General features: G+C 35.8%; 1 protein-coding gene across 6 annotated transcripts in view; it reads right to left on the bottom strand.

Moving 5' to 3' along the window:
- The window catches only part of PDE1A (phosphodiesterase 1A), a 326,532-nt gene that overhangs the window by 226,915 nt on the left and 80,256 nt on the right, over positions 1-19,361 (bottom strand). The window contains exon 1 of one of the 6 annotated variants that reach the window (XM_030326588.2): positions 9,095-9,594. The exons of 4 other annotated variants lie outside the window; for them this stretch is intronic. In XM_030326588.2, coding sequence (XP_030182448.1) covers positions 9,095-9,147 — 53 coding nt within the window. In that variant the 5' untranslated portion in view covers positions 9,148-9,594. Of the gene's footprint in view, positions 1-9,094; positions 9,595-19,361 lie in introns of those variants that run through there. One more of the 6 variants, XM_030326589.1, reaches the window with a different exon arrangement.

Raw genomic sequence — 19,361 nt, forward strand, 5'->3', positions numbered from 1 at the left:
AATTTTCAGAGAGCATTAATTGCATTAATTGACTCAATATATATGCTTCTTTTTACTAATATTGTCCCACACCAACTCTGGGTTTGGCCCTGTGACTTTTTGACATTTACAATGGGACAGAACAACTGACTCAATTCAGACTCAATCAGAGCCTTGAAAAAATGTTTGTGAGTTTCTGTTTCCTCCATAGTTTCCTGTTGTTACTACGAAAAAAATATCCAGGCTAGTCTGCTAGAAAGATATGTGAGATACATGAAGGAAATTCAAGTCATGTAACCCAAGGTCCTCCTCAGTCAGCCAGTTCACAGCAAACCTATGATCTGGCTACAGATGCAGAAGAAAGCCCATTGAGATCACAGAACCACTCAGCTGATCTATAGACTCATGTCATTTTAAGCCCCTATGCTTTAGGAAGATTTATAAATAGCAATCACTGATACAAATGTCTTCAGCATTTGAAAGACTGTCCCGTGAAAGAGTTTGGATCTTTCTTGGTCCAGTTCTACTAAGAGAGAAAAAAAGTTTATATTGACCAAAAGACAGATTCCCATTTAAGAAAGTACTTTCTAACAAGTTATGGTTGTTCATGGAATGGGCTACAGGCACTGAATTTGCTGATTCCGGAATAATTCAAGTTGGGGCTAACACGAACGCATTTTATTCATTCAACAAGTTTGTTTCTTCATTTTTTCCTTGAATGCTACAAAATTATATACAGATTCTATAATCTGTATATTATAGTGCATTGGAGAGTATATTGGTTTTCTCATTCTCAATTAGTATTACAAACAAGAAACAAGCTACCCATCCTTATAGCAATCCTCTTGGATATGGCTGCCAGAATTTTCAGCCAAGACTTACTGGCCACCATTCACCCTGAAAATGGAGCAATCCCCATTATGTAGACCTAACTAAACAAATTATTAATTCTATCATTCATTCATTTCAAGGGTCACCAGTTAGCAATCTGTAGCTGGATTTTATTTAGACTCACTGTTTTTAAAAATGTGAAACTAAATGTTTTCATTTCCTATCTACCATAGTTCCCAACACCTCCTATTTCATACATTCACAATACTGACTTAGTCTCTTTTTGAAGCCTATGCAAGTGCTTATTTGTCACACACATTCCACCAAAATTTATGAGAAATACAAAGATGAATTCAATATTAATTACAGCCTCAGAAATCTTACAGGTTTTTTTTTAGGAGGGTTGACCTCCTTACTCAAGTAATTATAATAGGGATGAAGCGATATGTGCAGTAAAAGAAATCCAGATAAAATGACATGAGATCTCTGAGTTAGAAAAAATTAGGTGCAGCTGAACTGAGCAGCATATGCATAATTAGTGGGCACAGAAATCTGCAAGAGTCTCTTTTTTCTCTTTCATGTTGATCCACAAAAATATCATCACTGGAATAGCTATAACCATTTGGAATCTTCATTAGAGGAGATATCTAACAAACAGGTGGTCCCAGATTGTCACATTTCTCTACTTTCATCCAAATTTTGATTGAATTATATAACTCAAAAGTGACTTTGACCTAGTAGGATTTTCCTTTCCTTCCTCAATTAGGATCAAAAAATTGCCACATTTGTACATTAAAGATACTGACATGCTGTTTTTCATTACTTGGTCTCCAAACAATTTGTTCCAAGCTCTTTGATCCTTGAAAATGTCAAATTAAATATTAATATTTTTAAAGCTGAAGTGGTGATTTTCATAATAAAAGCCCTTGACTTTCAATGCCTGTAAACAACAGGTTAATAAATACATAGTATTTTAATACCTGTCTTAACAAACAACTCTCCTAAAAATAATATCTTATGATGCTAAAGGCTGGAGTGACTACAAATGGTTACCAACTTATCTCAGAATTAGTGTTTCTCCATAACAAAAAAATATGGCTTTAATGGAGCAGTTTGGGGATGTTATGAAGATGACAAATCTCAAAGTTTTATCATCTGCTTCTTCAAATGCACTGTGACTTGCTGCATTCACTTCCAGCATTTCTGGTTCAGGAAATGTTGGATTTTCCTCAAGCAGAGCTCATGGCCAAGTGACCTTAATCAAATACATAAATAAACGGAAGCTTTCCCATGAGAACTAACTATCACAATTATGTCATGTCCAGTCACAGAACTGAAGAGACTGGGTTTATAAATACTGCAGACCTCTTTAACTTATTCAATTTTGATAATCCTATAGGTCACCTTAATCTTATTACTATGATTTTTCATTGCTTTTAACCTAAACACTATATGTAATAGACTGATTATTCCAAATATAAAATTTTCCAAAACCATTAAATTATCTAGTATATCATTTAACCTGCATAACCTTTATTTTCTTATTTCAAGCATTACAAATCTTTGAAAAGCTATTTCTAAATCATGAACACAATGTCTAAGATAAACACAACTATCACCAAACTTCCCTAGGTTAACAAACAAAATTTGTGTAGTTCCTGAGAGAGAGAAACTTTGTTGTGTTTTAATCTATTCTCTGTTCCTGGATCCATACCCAAATTATAAATTGTGGATTTACTACTTCTTTAAGGAATTGCTCTGAAGATTATATACCTGTAAACTTTATTAAAAATACACTAGGGGCACCTGGATGGCTCAGTTGGTTAAGTGTCCAACTTTGGTTCAGGTCGTGATCTCACAGTTAGTGGGTTCAAGCCTCCCGTTGGGCTCTGTACTGACAGCTCTGAGCCTTGAGCCTGCTTCGGACTCTATGTCTTCCTCTCTCTCTCTGCCCCTCCCCTGCTTGCACTCTGTCTCTCTCTCTCTCTCTCTCAAAAATAAATAAACATTAAAATAAATAAACAAATAAATACACTAAAATTTTAATAAACAGCAGCTCTTAATATTAACATTAATAGCTACTGCTATTGCCGCTGCTGCTGTTGCTGGTGATGGTAAGTTTATTGGAGGTAGCTTAAATTTGTGTTGATTATGGAGGAAGTAATACCAGCAGGAGTAAATTACTTATTGCCTGACTTTAAAATGTATAACAAATTATGGTTTATCTACTGGTGATGACCACTTAAAAATTAGAGCTATTGTTATCACAACCGAAAAAAAAGAAAAGGCAGAGTTATGTCTGATAACTTGCATGATAAACATTACCGTATGTCTTACACTCATATTTGTTTGTTGTTTTGCTTTATCTTTGTAGTCAGTCCATTTTAAAGATCAACTTGTGTCTGTTACTTGCCTTATAAGTCATGCAATGACCTTTAACCAGCAGCAATAACATCCTGATGTAAACAATAAAAAACTAATTTTTAATAAACATGTCTATTATAAAATATAACTGTTCTTCTATTAACTAATGTTGTGCCTGATAGTGTCATAAATGGTAAATTCACTTCACTATGTCTATTTTCCAGAACTATTTTTCCTTTCATAGCAAGGGGAGAATAACTTAAACATAATTATTTTTTTCTATCAATTAACTGTCACATAAAAATCATCACTTATTTAAAAGAAAAGCCATTAAACTAAATTTCCAACATGTAACTATGTAACCATGAGGGTATATTCATCTTTTTCTCTTTTTTCAATAAACAAATTCATAGTCACCTTTATTTTAGAGCCAAAAAATGTTAAAACATTTTCATAAATACAGAATTTTATTATATTTTGGATTTGATTTACATAGAACTTCTTCCTTTGAGAAAATTCATTCCATAAAAAAGGTATTTAATACATTATACTACTTCATCAGCTCGTACTTAGTTTTATTCTATGTAATTATTTTTCACTCTGATGACTTGTACTAAATATATTCCTGTCTAAAGTATGTGTTTCCAGTGAGAGGAAGGTGTTAAAAAGAGGATTAAATTACAGAATATTATAAATACTTAAATATTAATGAGAAAAAATCCCAATGTCCAACAATGTATGACAATTACTTTAAATTTTAGAGTGCTTTGGTATTTTATATCTGTTCAGGTTTTTTGTTGTTCCCAAAACACCGAGGGGAATGGGTTCACAATGTCTGAATAACTTAATACTATCCAAACATTTTACCTAGAAAACTACCGTAAATCTGCAGTCAGTCAGGTATTCTGCCATGTCAACATGTAAAAATCTGAAATGCAGTGTATCCCTTGTGTATTAGCAACTTCTGGTTTTGCTGTAACACTGATGTTCATGCACTGAACTTAAACATGGAAATAGAGGTGCTTCAGTGGCTCAGTTGGTTAAGCATCTGACTCTTGGTTTCGGCTCAGGTCATGACCTCAGGGGGTGAGATGGAGCCTGGCCTCTGGCTCCATGCTGGGTGTGGAGCCTGTTTGAGATCCTCTCTCCCTCTCTTCTGCCCCTCCCCCACTCACGTGCGCACTCGCACACATTCTTTCTCAAAAAAAAAGTGGAAACATAAAAATGATTACACTCCAAAAGATGTAGCATTTTAAATATGTAACAGATATTTTATGCTATTCCTCTATAAAGCATAGATCACAACCTTGAAATTAGAAATCAGATATATCAATAGGTACTAACCATCCCCATTAGGTCCACAAAGAACATTAGGATCTGTCTTTCTTTTCCTGGCCTTTCTTATTTCATCTTTCTGCTTTCTCCATCTCTATGTGAAGAGAATACGCCTGCCAAAAGCACACTCAGAATTCCTCTGCTAACAGATACTTGTAAAAATAAGAATTTTGAAAAGGCATAAAGAGAAGAAACAGCATGTTCTAAATGCTGTGAAGATCTCAACACAATTTTCATTAGTCTCAGGCCCTGGCAGAAATCTGACTTGCACTTTAATGTCTCAGATACTGGATGCATAGACCAGTTCTCAAATCTAGGGCTGATGAACAATTATTTGCATATTTTGTTTGTGGCATTTTGGTGCTACTTCTAATGGAAAGTCACCACAAAAACAGCATCCATTTTGAACACTGAAGCGGTTCAATAGGTTGTTAGTTTCAAAGAATACTAAATAAGGCTTAACATGTAAGAAAAGTTTCAATTCAATTTATTTGTTTAATTCATTTTTTGCCTACCTACTTTAAGAAAAAATTTGAAGCAATAAATGGAAAACAATACACATATAATAGAATTTCATAAAATAAAATATCAAATCGAGTAGGAGATGATAATAACAAAAACCCAGACTTAGACTTCATGGTAATGGATTCATATAAGAAATGTTCTCACTGATGCAATTTTATTAGGAGAAACAGATTTTTCTCGATATAAACGTTAAATGTTTATTTATCCCATGAGAATATAGAAAGTTCACTAAGCAATACGAATATGCAATAAGATGGAAGAATCTTCAGCAACTGTTTTGCTGGAGTTATATAAAGGTAATTGATTTGAAATATATTAGAAATTGACTAATCTATTTATATAAAGAAATAAATTATTATTACCAGAGATAAAACTCAATGGTAACACAGAAAAAGAGGTTTTTTTAAAGTCTAATACAATGTTTCTTTCTCTGTGGGATGCCTTTAATGTCAAGTGTTTATTCACATCTTGGATTTTAAGGTTCTGTATAATTTTATTTGCTAAGTACTGAGGAACAAACTTTGTGATGCATATTTAAAAGACATTAATATACAGTCTGTAATAGTATTTCCTTCCTGGAAAATTATAAAATCTAAAGAATTTCTCTTGAGGAAAGGAAGAATCATTACTTTTCTGTACCGTTTCTGAGCTACAGGAACGTCTACAGGCAGAACCACAAAGTGTGTTTGAGATGCACCATCTATATATTCTCAGGGCTGAGTGGTCAGTCTCACTGATCCCAAGTTCCACATGATACGCATAAAAGAGATCCCATAAACCCACCTTGGCCATAAAATAAACTTTTCCTTTGTTCCTTGCCTCACAGACCTGGTGTGAAAATATATATCTAAAATTTCCACAAAATACTTTTAAAACATAGATTTGCTAACTTAACTAGGTGAGACGATTCAGCAGAATCACCATTGCAGGAGACACATTCTTAGAGGCAAAATCTAAATAATATGTAAGATTTCTCCCAGTCTCCCCAGTAACATATCCAGCCATGGAATTTCAACATCTATCATCTGCTCTGACACCTCTCAACTAACTTTTTTACATTTGGATGACTTTTCCTGTCTAAAATTTAGGGAGATTATGTTAATTAAAAATTCATGTTCATTCAGTCTCAAAAATTAAATTAAAAAATAAAATATTGCTATTCTCTATCAATTCACTAAGGTGTCAGAATTAGTCATCATTGAAAGCTGTCTTATTATAATTTTTCAGGACATTGTCACCTCCTTTTTGGCACCCATCATCTGCCTGTGCCATAGTTACCTAGGCGTATGCTAGATGACATGTCATGTGAAGGCAGTTACAATTTGTGTTTCGTTATCATGTCTGACCTTCCCAGTGCAGTCAGCCAGATCTAGACACTTATAATCAATCAGAGAAGGTCAGGTGAATTGAATTAAGGCTGTGGATTCTGGGGTGCTTAGTGAGTTAAGCGTCTGACTTCAGCTCAGATCATGATCTCACAGTTCCTGGGTTTAAGCCCACACTGTTAGTGTGGAGCCTACTTGGGATTCTCTCTCTCTCCCCCTTTCTCTGCCTTTCCCCCACTCGCACTGTCTCTCTTTCTCAAAACAAACAAGCAAACAAAAAAGCTGTGGGTTCAACTGAAGAAGAAAGTAGTCTGTATATAAAATTTTGAATGGTGTCAATATGTCAGATATTTCCCCAAAAAATCCCAGACTGATCTCCTTTAATAACTAAAATTCTAAATGAAGTGTTTATAAAGTCAAAATATCATTTTCACAAAATTTCTGTTAAACTTATAACTAACACATATAAAAGAGTCTAGCACATATAAAAGGTAAGCACTAATTTGCTTATCAAGTGGATTGAGAACCAGTATGCAAATTCCTTAGGAAGTAGGGTACAAAGAAGTACATATTGAGAAGGAAAGGTCTAGTACATGGATCTGACCAAAAAAGCAGACTTGAGAAAGATGTCTCGATGTGAGAGGTGGACGGTTCAGTAATAGCCCAAGGAGACAAGGGACCTGAGAAACGAGGCCAACAAGGAAAATGAAGTGGGGCATGGGATAAGGACATCAAATGCCAAAAACAATCTTAAACCACTTCCTAACTTGCTCAAAAGTACAACTCGCTATCAGAAAGCCAATGCTGTGTTTTACTGAAGAATATCCCACAAATTTCTCTGGGGAATTATATCTAGTCATTTGAATGCTTTATTAAGGTACTCTCCACCTCCCGTTTCCCTCATGACAATCATATCCTGAGAAAAGCAAAGCCAGCTGTCAGTGTGCCAATTGACCAATCAATTCCGGCCTGACATCTGGCTTTACCCTGTTTTCAGTCAGCAACCATTTCTGCACTTATTGAAACAGTTGACTGAGTGAAAGGGGGTCCTCTCTGGCAGCTATGTTTTCTCTTCTAAGTCACCAGGATCATGAAGCAATCATTTGAATTTAGCAAATTGTATTCTAATTATTCGGGTAAAGAATCTCAACATCTTTATATGAAAAAGAACAGAAGCACAGATGAGTTGCCATTCTCCTGTGAGTGGCACCTAAGCACAGAATTCAGCACGAGGGGATATGGGCTCGCCATAACCAGTGGTGAGGTACCACCTGCTTCAATCGCAACAGCTTCCTGATGGGGTAACATAATAAAGATACTGGCTAAGTGGATTTGACTTTATCCAACATAATCTTGCCTTCCTGAATTTCTGCAGGTGCCTTCTTTTAATGGTGCCTCAGTAGAGTTGAGTTTGGAATTATCCATACTACTGTCAGATCTTTTGAAGTCACACATGCACTTGGGAGAAAATAGATATTAATTACATAACACTGAGAGATTTTTTTTCAGAAAATATGGCAGGTGGATTCAAATTCTGAGGGTCAGTTTGGATTTTTGGTGACTTATTGCCATCAGTGCATACAATGTACAAATGTATATTTGTGTAGACATAGATTATATTAAATCCACACATACATATTCAAATATCATTTATCTTCAAGAGAAGGCTGTAAAAGAGATTTGAGCTAGCATTTTTTAAGCTTTACAAAAGTATACTGTTGCTACTAATAATACTATAATAATGCTTTAATAAATGCATAAAATATGTGCCTTAAGGCCCACTCTTACGCATTATGTGACAATCACAGAATGCCAGGAATTCCATCCATAAACTTCTATTATCCTGTAATTAATTCTAGATCAACAACCAGTGACTGTAACTTGACTTTAACATTTAGTTTTACTAACATGTAGTATCTCTGCTCTGGTTAGGATATTATTTTGGAGGAAGTACAACATTGATAAATAATTAACTTCTTTTTTAAAATCTTCTGTCTTAAGAGGCAGAAACTGTGTTGAATTTCTATCTTCTTTATTTTTTTTTAAATTCCTAATTCTGAATTCTAAAGTACATAATAAATAACTAAAGAATCAAGGGTTAAGAAGTCAGTGAAGAAATTGCTGCTCTCTAGAGAGTGAGTCTCCCCCCAAAATAAAACCTTAGCTCAATCTGTTACACTGTATCTACATATTTTCTGCCCACAAATTTCACCACAGTATAAAATTTTTCCTGTTGCCCTATTGTTTCCTAAACTGCAGAAGACACTCCTGAACTAGGTGTAAAATGTACACTTTAGTATAGTAGCCATCAAGTTCAAATTTGTCTTCCCACGTTACTGCAAAAAGGTATAGCATTTGCTGCACTAAAACACTATCTCTGAGTGCAATTAGTTGAAATAACCAAGCACAGTATTTCCAACTTAGAAGGCTGTGCAACCATTAGAAATAGCAAGGGATTGCATAATGTTGTAGAAGTTTTTCCAGTGCTATGTCATTCATGCGCTTGAATAGCTAATATGTTTTTTAAATAAATTTTGAGGAGTTGATAACAGTTTGTGCACAGAGTTTCAGAAAATAGAAAATAAAAGGACTCCTTGGGTATGCATGAAGTTAAACGTTAGACACACTGTACTGCTTTGCTGTAACTTAGTGCCAGAATTCCCAAGTTAAGGATGAAGAAGAGAAATTATTTTTCCTGACAACCCTGGAGCCAACTGGGGTGTAGCATTACTTACCTAAAGATGGGTCTTTGGAGATGTTTCTTCCTGATTGTGACATGGTCATCCATTTAAAGGTAAAAGTTTAACTTCTTCCTGGAAACCACTCCAGAAATCCAGGGAGGCAATGTAGAAGTCTATTCTGCTGCAAGGAGCCCAGAAGGAAAAAGTAGTTTCCTCTTTCTCTTTTTGGGTGCTGGGAGAAAACTTCCCTGCTCTCTGCCAGCTGAGCAGTGTGTCCATAGAGGCCACATAAGACAGGCACGTTGGGGCACTCCCCCACAGAGCAGGGTGTGCAAAAACCACCGACAGTCACGTTGATACAGGCAGGAAAAGCACACAGGACCCTCGGGAACAGAAGGAAACAAACAGACAACTTCCTACTCTAGTGGCACCCAGGTAGGAGCGCCCTGAGTTAGTGCAGCCAAGAGAGCAGTCCTTCCACATGCTGGTCAAGCTCTGGAAAGCTAAGTCCCTCCCTGTCTTTAAAACTGCCTGATCTGAGGCTCAACTTTTTTCTTCAAAATAAAAGTTGTACAGCTGGTTCAGCAGTCCCATGTGAGTACCCTCTGGAAGTTTGTTCTGTTAAAATAAGAACTGTATACAAATTAATGAAAGAAGATGGGCTCAGACTGTGTGACTGGCTCTGCTTCAAACGATTATAATTATTTTACAATATTGCTTTTATTCACACTTTGAAGTGTGGAGACCGCTCGTGATTTTTGGCACTCATAGCCCAATAACCTACACTTGGCTGAAGTCAAAGTTACAATTTCAACTGATAGAAGCCCATGTGAAGCTGGCTAGAGCTACGAGAGTTAGAAAAACAAAAATTGCTCAATTCTATCAGTGACAATGTGCCCAGATGTCTGTACCCAGAGTAGCTTTCCAACTAAGTGGGGACACTGAAAAAAACATATGAAAACACATGCACACAAATACACACACACTTTTTTAAGGCCCCTAAACTCCCTGGGAACCTAAAGTGGTTTTTGTTTTGTTTTGTTTTTACTATGTGATCAAATTTGAATTTTAAAAATAAAAAGAAAGAAATGTAGGTATTAGAGAGAAGTTGTAAACGGCCGAAAATAAATGACATTAAAAATTGTTTTACTTGGAAGCCTTAGACTCATACTGCAGGAACTCCTGTTCTAGTCACAGATAAGATGAACCCTCACATTTTAATATAGTGTATTTTGGAGACATTTCTATATCTGAATTACTAACAAAATTCCTACTCAATCAATAGTGTCATGAGATTCCAGGCCAGAAGTTTGGTATGTAATAAAATAAACCATGATTAAAATGTTTTTAAAAAGCACATGTAATAAAAGGTAGGGGAAACTGAGAAACACTCGTGCCTCTAGTTGAATCATCAAATAAGGGTCAAATGACACAAAGGAGTTTATGACCTATATGGTCGCGATCTGAAATTCTTAGCACTTTCTAAATACCTTCAGCGGGAGCAAGAGGTATTTTTTTGTTTCGTTTTGTTTTTGTTCTCTCAAAGGAAAGACAAAGAAGAGAGTTACAAAGAAAGAAATCACTGATTACATGGAGCACATTTCTAACACATACTTTTTTTTTTTTTCATCTTTCTGATGATGTCAATCTGAGACAGAATTGAGCTAAAAATAATAAATGGGTTCTGGTCCTAGTTTTATCATGAAAATGTGAGCCATTGTTGGAAAAATTCTTGACCTATCTGAGCCCAAGTTTTTGTACTTATGAAGTTGCTATATTAATTGAATTCTATGTTCCTTTCCAGCTTTAATGGTGGTATCATGCTATCTATAAATATTAGTTTGCTTCTTGCGAAGGATCTAGCAAAGAAGTTATGATGCCTAGTACTCCAAAAATACATGCTTATATGTAAAGTTATAAGTAAAGAAGTCCTAAATAAAAAGATAATTTTATATTGTATGTATCTCTGTGGATATTACATATTTACTTAAAGACATCTAAATCAATGTTCCCTTCACCATCAATAAGCATCCAATCATAAATTCACATGTGTGTGATACTGCAGTTAAATCTGGAGACCATCTATATGCAAACTAATATGCAGACCTTTGGAATAAATGCATTATTATAACCATGTGCCTTGGCTTTCTTTGTATAGGAAGGCACATAAGAAATAACATGCTACGCAGGTCTTCTGGAAGGATTTTTGTATTTATGGGTAGCAGACAATTTCTGTACTCATGGTTTATTTATAATACTATTAATTTAGCATAAATACTCCTGAGGGCCAACCCAAGAGAATAGTAAGCTCATCAACTTTTAAAATTAATTTTCCTTTTGTCTACTTTTGAATTAGAAAGGTGAAATGATTTTTTCATTTACATGATGAAGGAACTCACCACAAATACTAGGAAACAGCCAGCCAAGGGACAGCTCAAAGGACAAGCCAAGTATGAAATCTAACTTGAGGCTCAAAGGTTTAATTATCAACTGCAGAATCTGACTGTTGTTAAATTAATTATAGGAAAATAATATTTTTGCTCCACATTAAGTTTATATTCTTTTTGCTCTTTAGCTATTAAGGTAGAAAGTTCAGCTTCCCATTTATATCAAGTGCCATTATTTAAACCCAATATAAAAACCTAAAGAGCCATGAGAAAATATTGGTAAGTTAAATATTCACTGGACACAAAGAAAAATATGTATTTCTTAAATATTTTTGTAAACTTTCTATCAAAGAGCATTTAAATTTAACACTGGGAGAAAAGTTTGCTTTATTAAGTTATTCAACTCTAATGTAGTATTCAATAAGATAAAAGGACTCCACTGTTGTTGCTCAAATTACAAATTATATTCCTCAAATGGACACAATTATAGTTATATTTAAATAATAAAATACTAAAATTTATTATATCAATAACCAGGTCAACTCTCCTATAAAATAAACCAAATACAACTTATTATGAATATTTTTTCCCTGGGGGTAAGGATCAGAAATGTTGTTTATATTTTTCCTGTTATGGTAAACTCTCTTTCAGTGTGACCTTGCCTAACACTTTCACCCACACCTCCTGCTCTCACGTGTGCTCACTCTGTCTCTCTCACACACACAATTTCCCCCACTCAGCACTGTTACAGACTGTCATAACAGGTGTTTAATAAATATTCCTTAAGTTAATTTGTTAAAATGTTCTGCTGAAACACACCAATGTATCCAACATAAGCCATGGTGTGTGACAAAAAACAGATTAGCTCCATGACTTTCCCAAACAAGTGAATATGAAATGTGTCATGGTATTTTGTGTTAAGCATCTTGGAAAATAAGTAAGATTTACTTTCCCTTATTTTTTTAATGTTTGTTTGTTTGTTTATTTATTTATTTATTTATTTATTTTTTGAGAGACAGAGCATGCGAGCAGGGGAGGGGCAGAGAGAGAGGCAGAGAAAAAGAATCCCAAGCAGGCTCTGCACTGTCAGCACAGTTTTTTTTTCATTGTAATTGTCTGTTCTATAGTAATAGCCTGTTCTATAGCTCTGTTTGTTATATGTAAGTGCCAAAAAGCATGCAATGATAGAAAAATTATGTAATACTAATGGCAGCCCAAGAACTGGAATATGAATATATCTACAGGTTATCACTTTACCATATAAGTCTAATCAAATATCAACCTGAAACAAAGTGTACTTTTTTCTTACAGAGTTTGTTAAATGCAATATTGTAAGTTATATAGTTAAGTGAGTTTTAAATTAAGTGGAGAAGTGAGAAAGAAATGCAAGACAGAGGATCAAATGGCATTTTAGATTTTATCACTATATACATGTAATATCACTTAAATAAAAAAAAAATGATTCTTTCACTCTTGCCTCTCTGCTTTCCCTCCAGGTGAGCACTAGCCCTGTGTGTGATCGGAATGTCTCCTATACCTAATCTTTAGTTCAGTAGTTCTCAGTCCTATTTATTTTTGACACATCATACATGAAAGATATGTGAATATGATACTCTATCAGAAAAGTACTTAAATTTTGATGAAAACAAAAAAAGGAAAATGTAGGCACTGCCATAATTTTCCTTCGACATATAAATATGGAATCTATAAAGTGAAACACCACTTGGTGAACTGTACCATGAGATAATAGAACAGAAACTATTCTCAATGTGCCAACCATAACTCTACCCCTTTAGAACTGGGCAAAAAACTTTTGTGTGTAAGTACACAAGACTGGTATCATTTAGAGATAACCCTAAGTTTAATGTATCCTTTTAAGGTAATTCATTTGCAACCTTCAGCATTTTACTCATATTTTATAATAAATTTCCTGCTACAAGTTTTTACAACTGATTACAAAGCTAGTTCATAGGTGGTAGAGTTGGAATTTGAACTCAGATGTCTCCTTCTTGAGCCCAAGCTTACCCCTGCTGAGTAGGTTGTCACTTGGTGGGGACTCTGCCACTCAGGTTGCTTGGGTTTTTTCTGGGCTATCTTTCATATTCTTTCTGGGCTATATTTCGTATTCTATTGAGAAAGAGAAGGAGGAACCGGCCACTCTAATGAGTGTCTATTCTCCTAATCCTCTACCCTATTGAAATATCATTGCATTGCCCAGGTGTTCCCAATACTTGCAAAAGCAAGCCCTAGAGAGGGCTCAATGAATATGTTCTCCTAAAATTCAAATGGAAGCACTGTTCTATTACAAAGAGCCCTGGACTAATGTCAAGGAACATATATTTTCACCCCAGGCCTAGCAGTGATTTTTCTCAACTCCCTGTATATCTGTTTCCTTAGCCATCAAACTATGAAGTTGGGCCTTATGATTTCAAAGATCCTTTCCAGCTCTAAATCTTTGTGACTCTATGATTGACCCTGTGATAACATGTCAAGTTATTTAAACTTGGTGTCCAAACAAGAATAAGCTCTATAGTGATTTTTAGCTTTTCTTACCCCCAGTGAGACAATGCATATCACCAGAATACTTTTTCATCCCCATAGTTGTAGGTTTAAAAATATAACACACTACTGGGGCACCTGGGTGCCTCAGTAGGTTAAGCGTCAGACTTTGGCTCAGGTCATGATCTCACGGTCCCTGAGTTCGAGCTCTGTGTCAGCTGACAGCTGACAGCTTGAAGCCTGAAGTCTACTTAGGATTATGTGTCTCCCTCTCTCTGTCCCTCCCCTGCTTGCATTCTGTTTCTCTCTCTCTCAAAAATAAACAAACATTAAAAAAAATTTTAAGCACTTTAAAAAATATAACACACTACTATTCAAATGTGAAAATAAATTGTAGTGTCTCTAGTTGTTCTAATTAAGCTGTTTCCTTTTTTTCTACAGCTTCACTTTGGAACCACTGTCACTGGAATGTAATGTACAGGAAGAAAGGGATTAGTGTCTGCTGTAGTCCTTGTGCAGGAAATGTAAGAGACATTCAGTGGTTATTTGTTGAATGAATGGAACATGAACCAAGTGCCTACTAATGCTATCTCATCATCCTCTTGTACATTCTTTTTCTAAAAACCCAGTAATATCTGCTAAATGTTCAGTCTTTCATATTTTCTCCAACCCACTGTTTTCCTTCAAGGAGGTATTCAAGGAGGCCTTATAGGGAGGTGTGTTTCTATGACTGTAGCATCAGAAAAAGGTGGCCTCAAACGCAAACCTGCAATCCCCTGTTCCCCTTTGTTTTCTCTGGTCTCCGTGACAATGTCCCTTGTCTGTCTGGTCACTTGGTTCTCTGAAAATATCTACTGTTGGAATCTATGGCTATTTTTCTCGGGTGGTTCAATCTGGGAACTATGGTCTTCCCCTTCTGACTGAACCCAATCTCAGCCTTCACTGGTGGTGCAGGATCCTCAAGTGTCAATTACATCCTTCAGCTGGATCTCTGTGGAGGTTGTTAACCTTTTGTTTCCTGTGTGGGATTCCCTGACTCCTCACTATGGGCATGGCAGGCTCATGGCAGATAAACTGCTCCTATCTCAGCAGGACTTCTTGAGCCCTCCATCCCAGAACAGGCACTAAGGGAGGCTTGGGATTGGACACACCATACCACCACTTTTATTCTGTTGTAGCTAAACACACAAAGTCACTGGGAAAATTCTCCGCTATAAGCTTTCACTCAGCTTTCATGGTCCCCACTCTGGGATTTCAGCTCAGAAGTAAGAGATCAAAATATTTTGTCTGATCATTTGCTTAAAACACCTTCTATCCAGGTCCCTTTTTCTACATTTCACCAGGGCAGAAGATACATGCTTTCCCTATCTCAAGTGGCAGAAGATCTCTTATCTCCTAGGTGTCCTCTGTCCACAGTTTATAATAAACTCAATATTCAAATCTACAATCCTGAATCATGTATGTTAGGTAGAGCTACCAGAACTTGGAAAACCCTCTTGGTGTGAACAAAGCCTGGCTTTCAGGACTATTATCTTATGGTGGCTCAAAAGTTCCATTTAGGTACAGTCATACTTTAATTGTGCTTCCCTTTTTTGAGCTTTGTAAGTATCGCATTTTTTTTGTAATTGAAGGTTTGTGGCAAATTAAGCAAGTCTATTAGCACCATTTTTCCAATAGCATTTGCTCATTTCACGTCTCTGTGTCACATTTTTGTAATTCTCACAAATATTTCAAACTTTTTCATTATTATTATATTTGTTATGGTGATCTGTAATCTTCAATGTTACTATTGTAACTGTTTGGGGGCACCACAAGCCATGCCCATTTGAGATGGCAAGCTTAATCAATAAATGCTGTGTGTGTTCTGACCGCTCCACTGACTGGCCATTCCCCTTACTCTCCTTCTCCTTGGGCCTCCTTATTCACAGAGAACTAGAATTAGAAGTGGAGCCTGAAGATGTGACTGAATTGCTGCAATTTCATGATCAAACTGGAATGGATGAGGAGTTGCTTCTTATGGATGAGCAAAGAAAGCAGTTTCTTGAGAAAGAATCTACTCCTGGTGAAAATGCTGTGAACGTTGTTCAAATGGCAACAAAGGATTTTAAATATTATGTAAACTTAGATGATAAAGCAGTGGCAAAGTTTGAGAAGATTGACTCCAGTTTTGAAAGAAGTTCTACTGTGGGTAAAATGCTGTCAAATAGCATAGCTTGTTACAGAGCATTTGTGAAAGGAAGAGTCAGTCGATGTAGCAAACTTCATAGTCCTATTTTAAGAAATTACCACAGCCACCTCATACTTTCACAACTACCACCATGTAATCAATCAGTCAGAAACCATCAATACCAAGGCAAGACCCTCCATCAGCAAAAGGATTATTACTCTGTTAAAAAGAAAACCACAGGCCCAAGATGGAGTCACTTATTCCAGGCCAAGTCACCAAACCAGGGTTTAATACCTAACCTGATTACAGCTTCAATCTCTCCCAGAAATGTAGTTTTAACAGGTTAGTCAGAAATTTTCTGTTCATCATCCATAAAGTAATCTGTCCTGTGGGCCTTCTCCATCCCTCAAAGGAAGATGAGGTAATCTGCAAGATAAGAGCCCTGTTCTTCCCCCTAAGGGAAAGTGACTTTACCTGAAACAATCCTTTCTTTTCTTTTGCTAATAACTTCTTTGCTGCATCCTCCTTCCTACAAAACCCTTCCTTTTTGTACAACTCCTCAGAGTTGCTCTCTACTTGCTTGATGGGATACTGCCCTATTCACAAATCTCTTAATAAAGCCAATTAGATCTTCAAATTTACTCAATTAAATTTTGTTGCTTACCAACTTGCTGAAAGCTCAGATGATGGTCAGCATTTTTTAGCAATAATGTATTTTTTAATAAAGGTATATGCATTGTTTATTTAGACATAATGCTATTGCACACTTAATAGACTATAGAATAGTGTAAATATAACGTATTATGCACTGGGAAAACAAAAAATTCATTTGACTTTCTTTTATCCAATATTCACTTTATCGCAGTATTCTAGAACAGAACTTGAAATATCTGCAAGATATGCCTATATTAAAGTCTGGCTTCTTACTTGTTTTTACTTTCATCTGTGATAAAAATAATCCCACTACCTACACTGCATAGTGCCTCTGGCTGACTGGGAGAAGATAAAATCATTATTTATTAAATGGAAGAGAGATAGCACATTATTCCCATTATTTTATACAGCTTTCTTATTTATTTCAATGGGTGCATAGTGAGTAAATTATACCACAATCTTAACATTGGTCTCACCTATCTGTCCCCTATCTCATTTGCTCTTTACTTCATTTCTCATTGGCCACACTGGCATTTTGTTCCTTGAACACTCCACATTCTTTTCAGCCTCTTTTGCACATACTGTTTCCTTGTCTAAAATGCTATTCCTTCTGCTCATTGTTCAGATTTCAGCTGCAGTTTCACCTCAGAGAGGTGACTTCTCTGACAACCCCATCTGAATTCATAATGCCTACAATACTTTGCTCCCCTATTACTATCATAATCTATGTGTCATAATATGTGCAATTATTTATTTGCAAATTCATCTGTGTAATGATGAAGAAACCGATTCTTCAGGATGTAGTAGCTGAGGAAAAAATCAGAACATGTAACTAACTGTTCCTGACTACCTTAAACATAAATCTAGTCAAGTTATACAAAAATATATTTTTTCTTATATGCATGTCTGTAAAGGGAAGCAAAATACACCATTCCAAAATATACCTCTTTGGCATATGGATTATCTTAAGCAGGTTATTTTTAAGAAACAGAAGATCCTGGTGAAGCTCAGAAAACTGAGTAGAAGTTACCCTTTTGTAAGAAATATTTACATTTATAAGGGAAATCCCCATCTGTAAGATTGTCTCCCTGGCTATACTAGAAAAACGAGGATGCCTAAATCTTTAGAAACTGGGGCACCTAAGTAGCTCAGTCAGTTAAGGGTCTGACTCTTGATTTTGGCTCAGGTCATGATCTCATGGTTTGTGAGTTCAAGTGTCACCCACATCAGGCTCTGCACTAACAGTGTGGAGCCTGCTTGGGATTCTCTATCTCTCTCCCTCTCTCTCTGTCTCCCTCCCCCCCCCCACCGCCCCTCCGCTGCTCACACACAGGCTCTCTCTCTCTCTCTCTAAATAAATAAATAAACATTAAAAAATAAAATAAAACAAATTTCTAGAACCTATTATCAATGGAGAAAGCCTTGACTTAACTCTGCATAACAGTCTTATTTTTGTTTACTGGGCTCTTCCTAGAAGCCTCCTATAACTGACTTCCCACCCCCATAATGTGTCTTTAGCTGAAAATGATACTTAAGTTGATGGCTTTGGCCATTTGGGAGTTACTCAGTTTTTCTGGGTCTCTCCCATGTACCCATGTTACTACACTTTTGTTTATTTTTCTCCTGTCAATCTCTCTTATATCAATTTAATAATTAGACCATCAAAGAACCTACAAAAGAAGAAGAGAAAACTTTTCCTCTTATACAACTGTAAGAACCTAAAAATAGACTCTTACTGATCTCCTGCAATGCTTCAAAACATTTTCTAATACTTACATGTTTCACCTTGAAATGTTTGTCATTATACTTCTTTAAATGAGGAACTCGAAGTAACTGAGAATAAATGCATTGAATATTAAAATTCACAATGCAGCTGATAATCACTTTGGAAATGGTTCTCAGTTTGACCAAAAATGTTTTCTGCCTTGTAGACAAAAAGCAGATTTTACCCTGTTAATAGTTTTAAACTAGATACTTCTGACTTGTGAGTCAGAATTAAAGTTTATTAGCCATTTACTCCATAATAAAATCCATCAAAATTGTTAATTTCTTAAATGAATTCATAAGGAAGACCAGGTTTATGGCTTCAAGTGGCAAGGAAAAACTGTTCCCCAGTTTGTTCCTTCAGCCAGGTATCAGAGTTTCGCCTTTCTGCTTCACAAAGTAGGAGAAATTCCTCTTTGTCATTTAAGTGTGGAAGCAGGTCAGTTAAAGTTTGATTGGCTCCAATTAGCACTCCCACAGGTTCTGACAGCTTAGTTCTGGCAGTAGGACAATTTATTTTGAATAAGCGTGACATTCTGTGAAAACATCAACAACAACAACAAAGGAAATCATTTAAAGCAGATTCTCATAGCAAACACCCACCCATGGCTCACTGTGTAATCAAGCAACATATAAATTCCCTGTAAAAGGAAATGACTATTATATAGTGGGTAGTTAAATAAACATTACAAAAAGGGACCTCCTTAATATAAAATTCCCTTTGAGTCAGAGGACTAAGAAAGCAATGGTAGAACAGGGGCTTAATGATGAATGGATATTCAGTAAGCAGGCGAAGACCAAGGGCAAGTAAAGTGTTTCATCATCCCTAAGCACCAAGCAACAACAGTTG

Source organism: Lynx canadensis, chromosome C1 (assembly GCF_007474595.2).
Source record: "Lynx canadensis isolate LIC74 chromosome C1, mLynCan4.pri.v2, whole genome shotgun sequence".
Classification (NCBI taxonomy): domain Eukaryota; kingdom Metazoa; phylum Chordata; class Mammalia; order Carnivora; family Felidae; genus Lynx; species Lynx canadensis.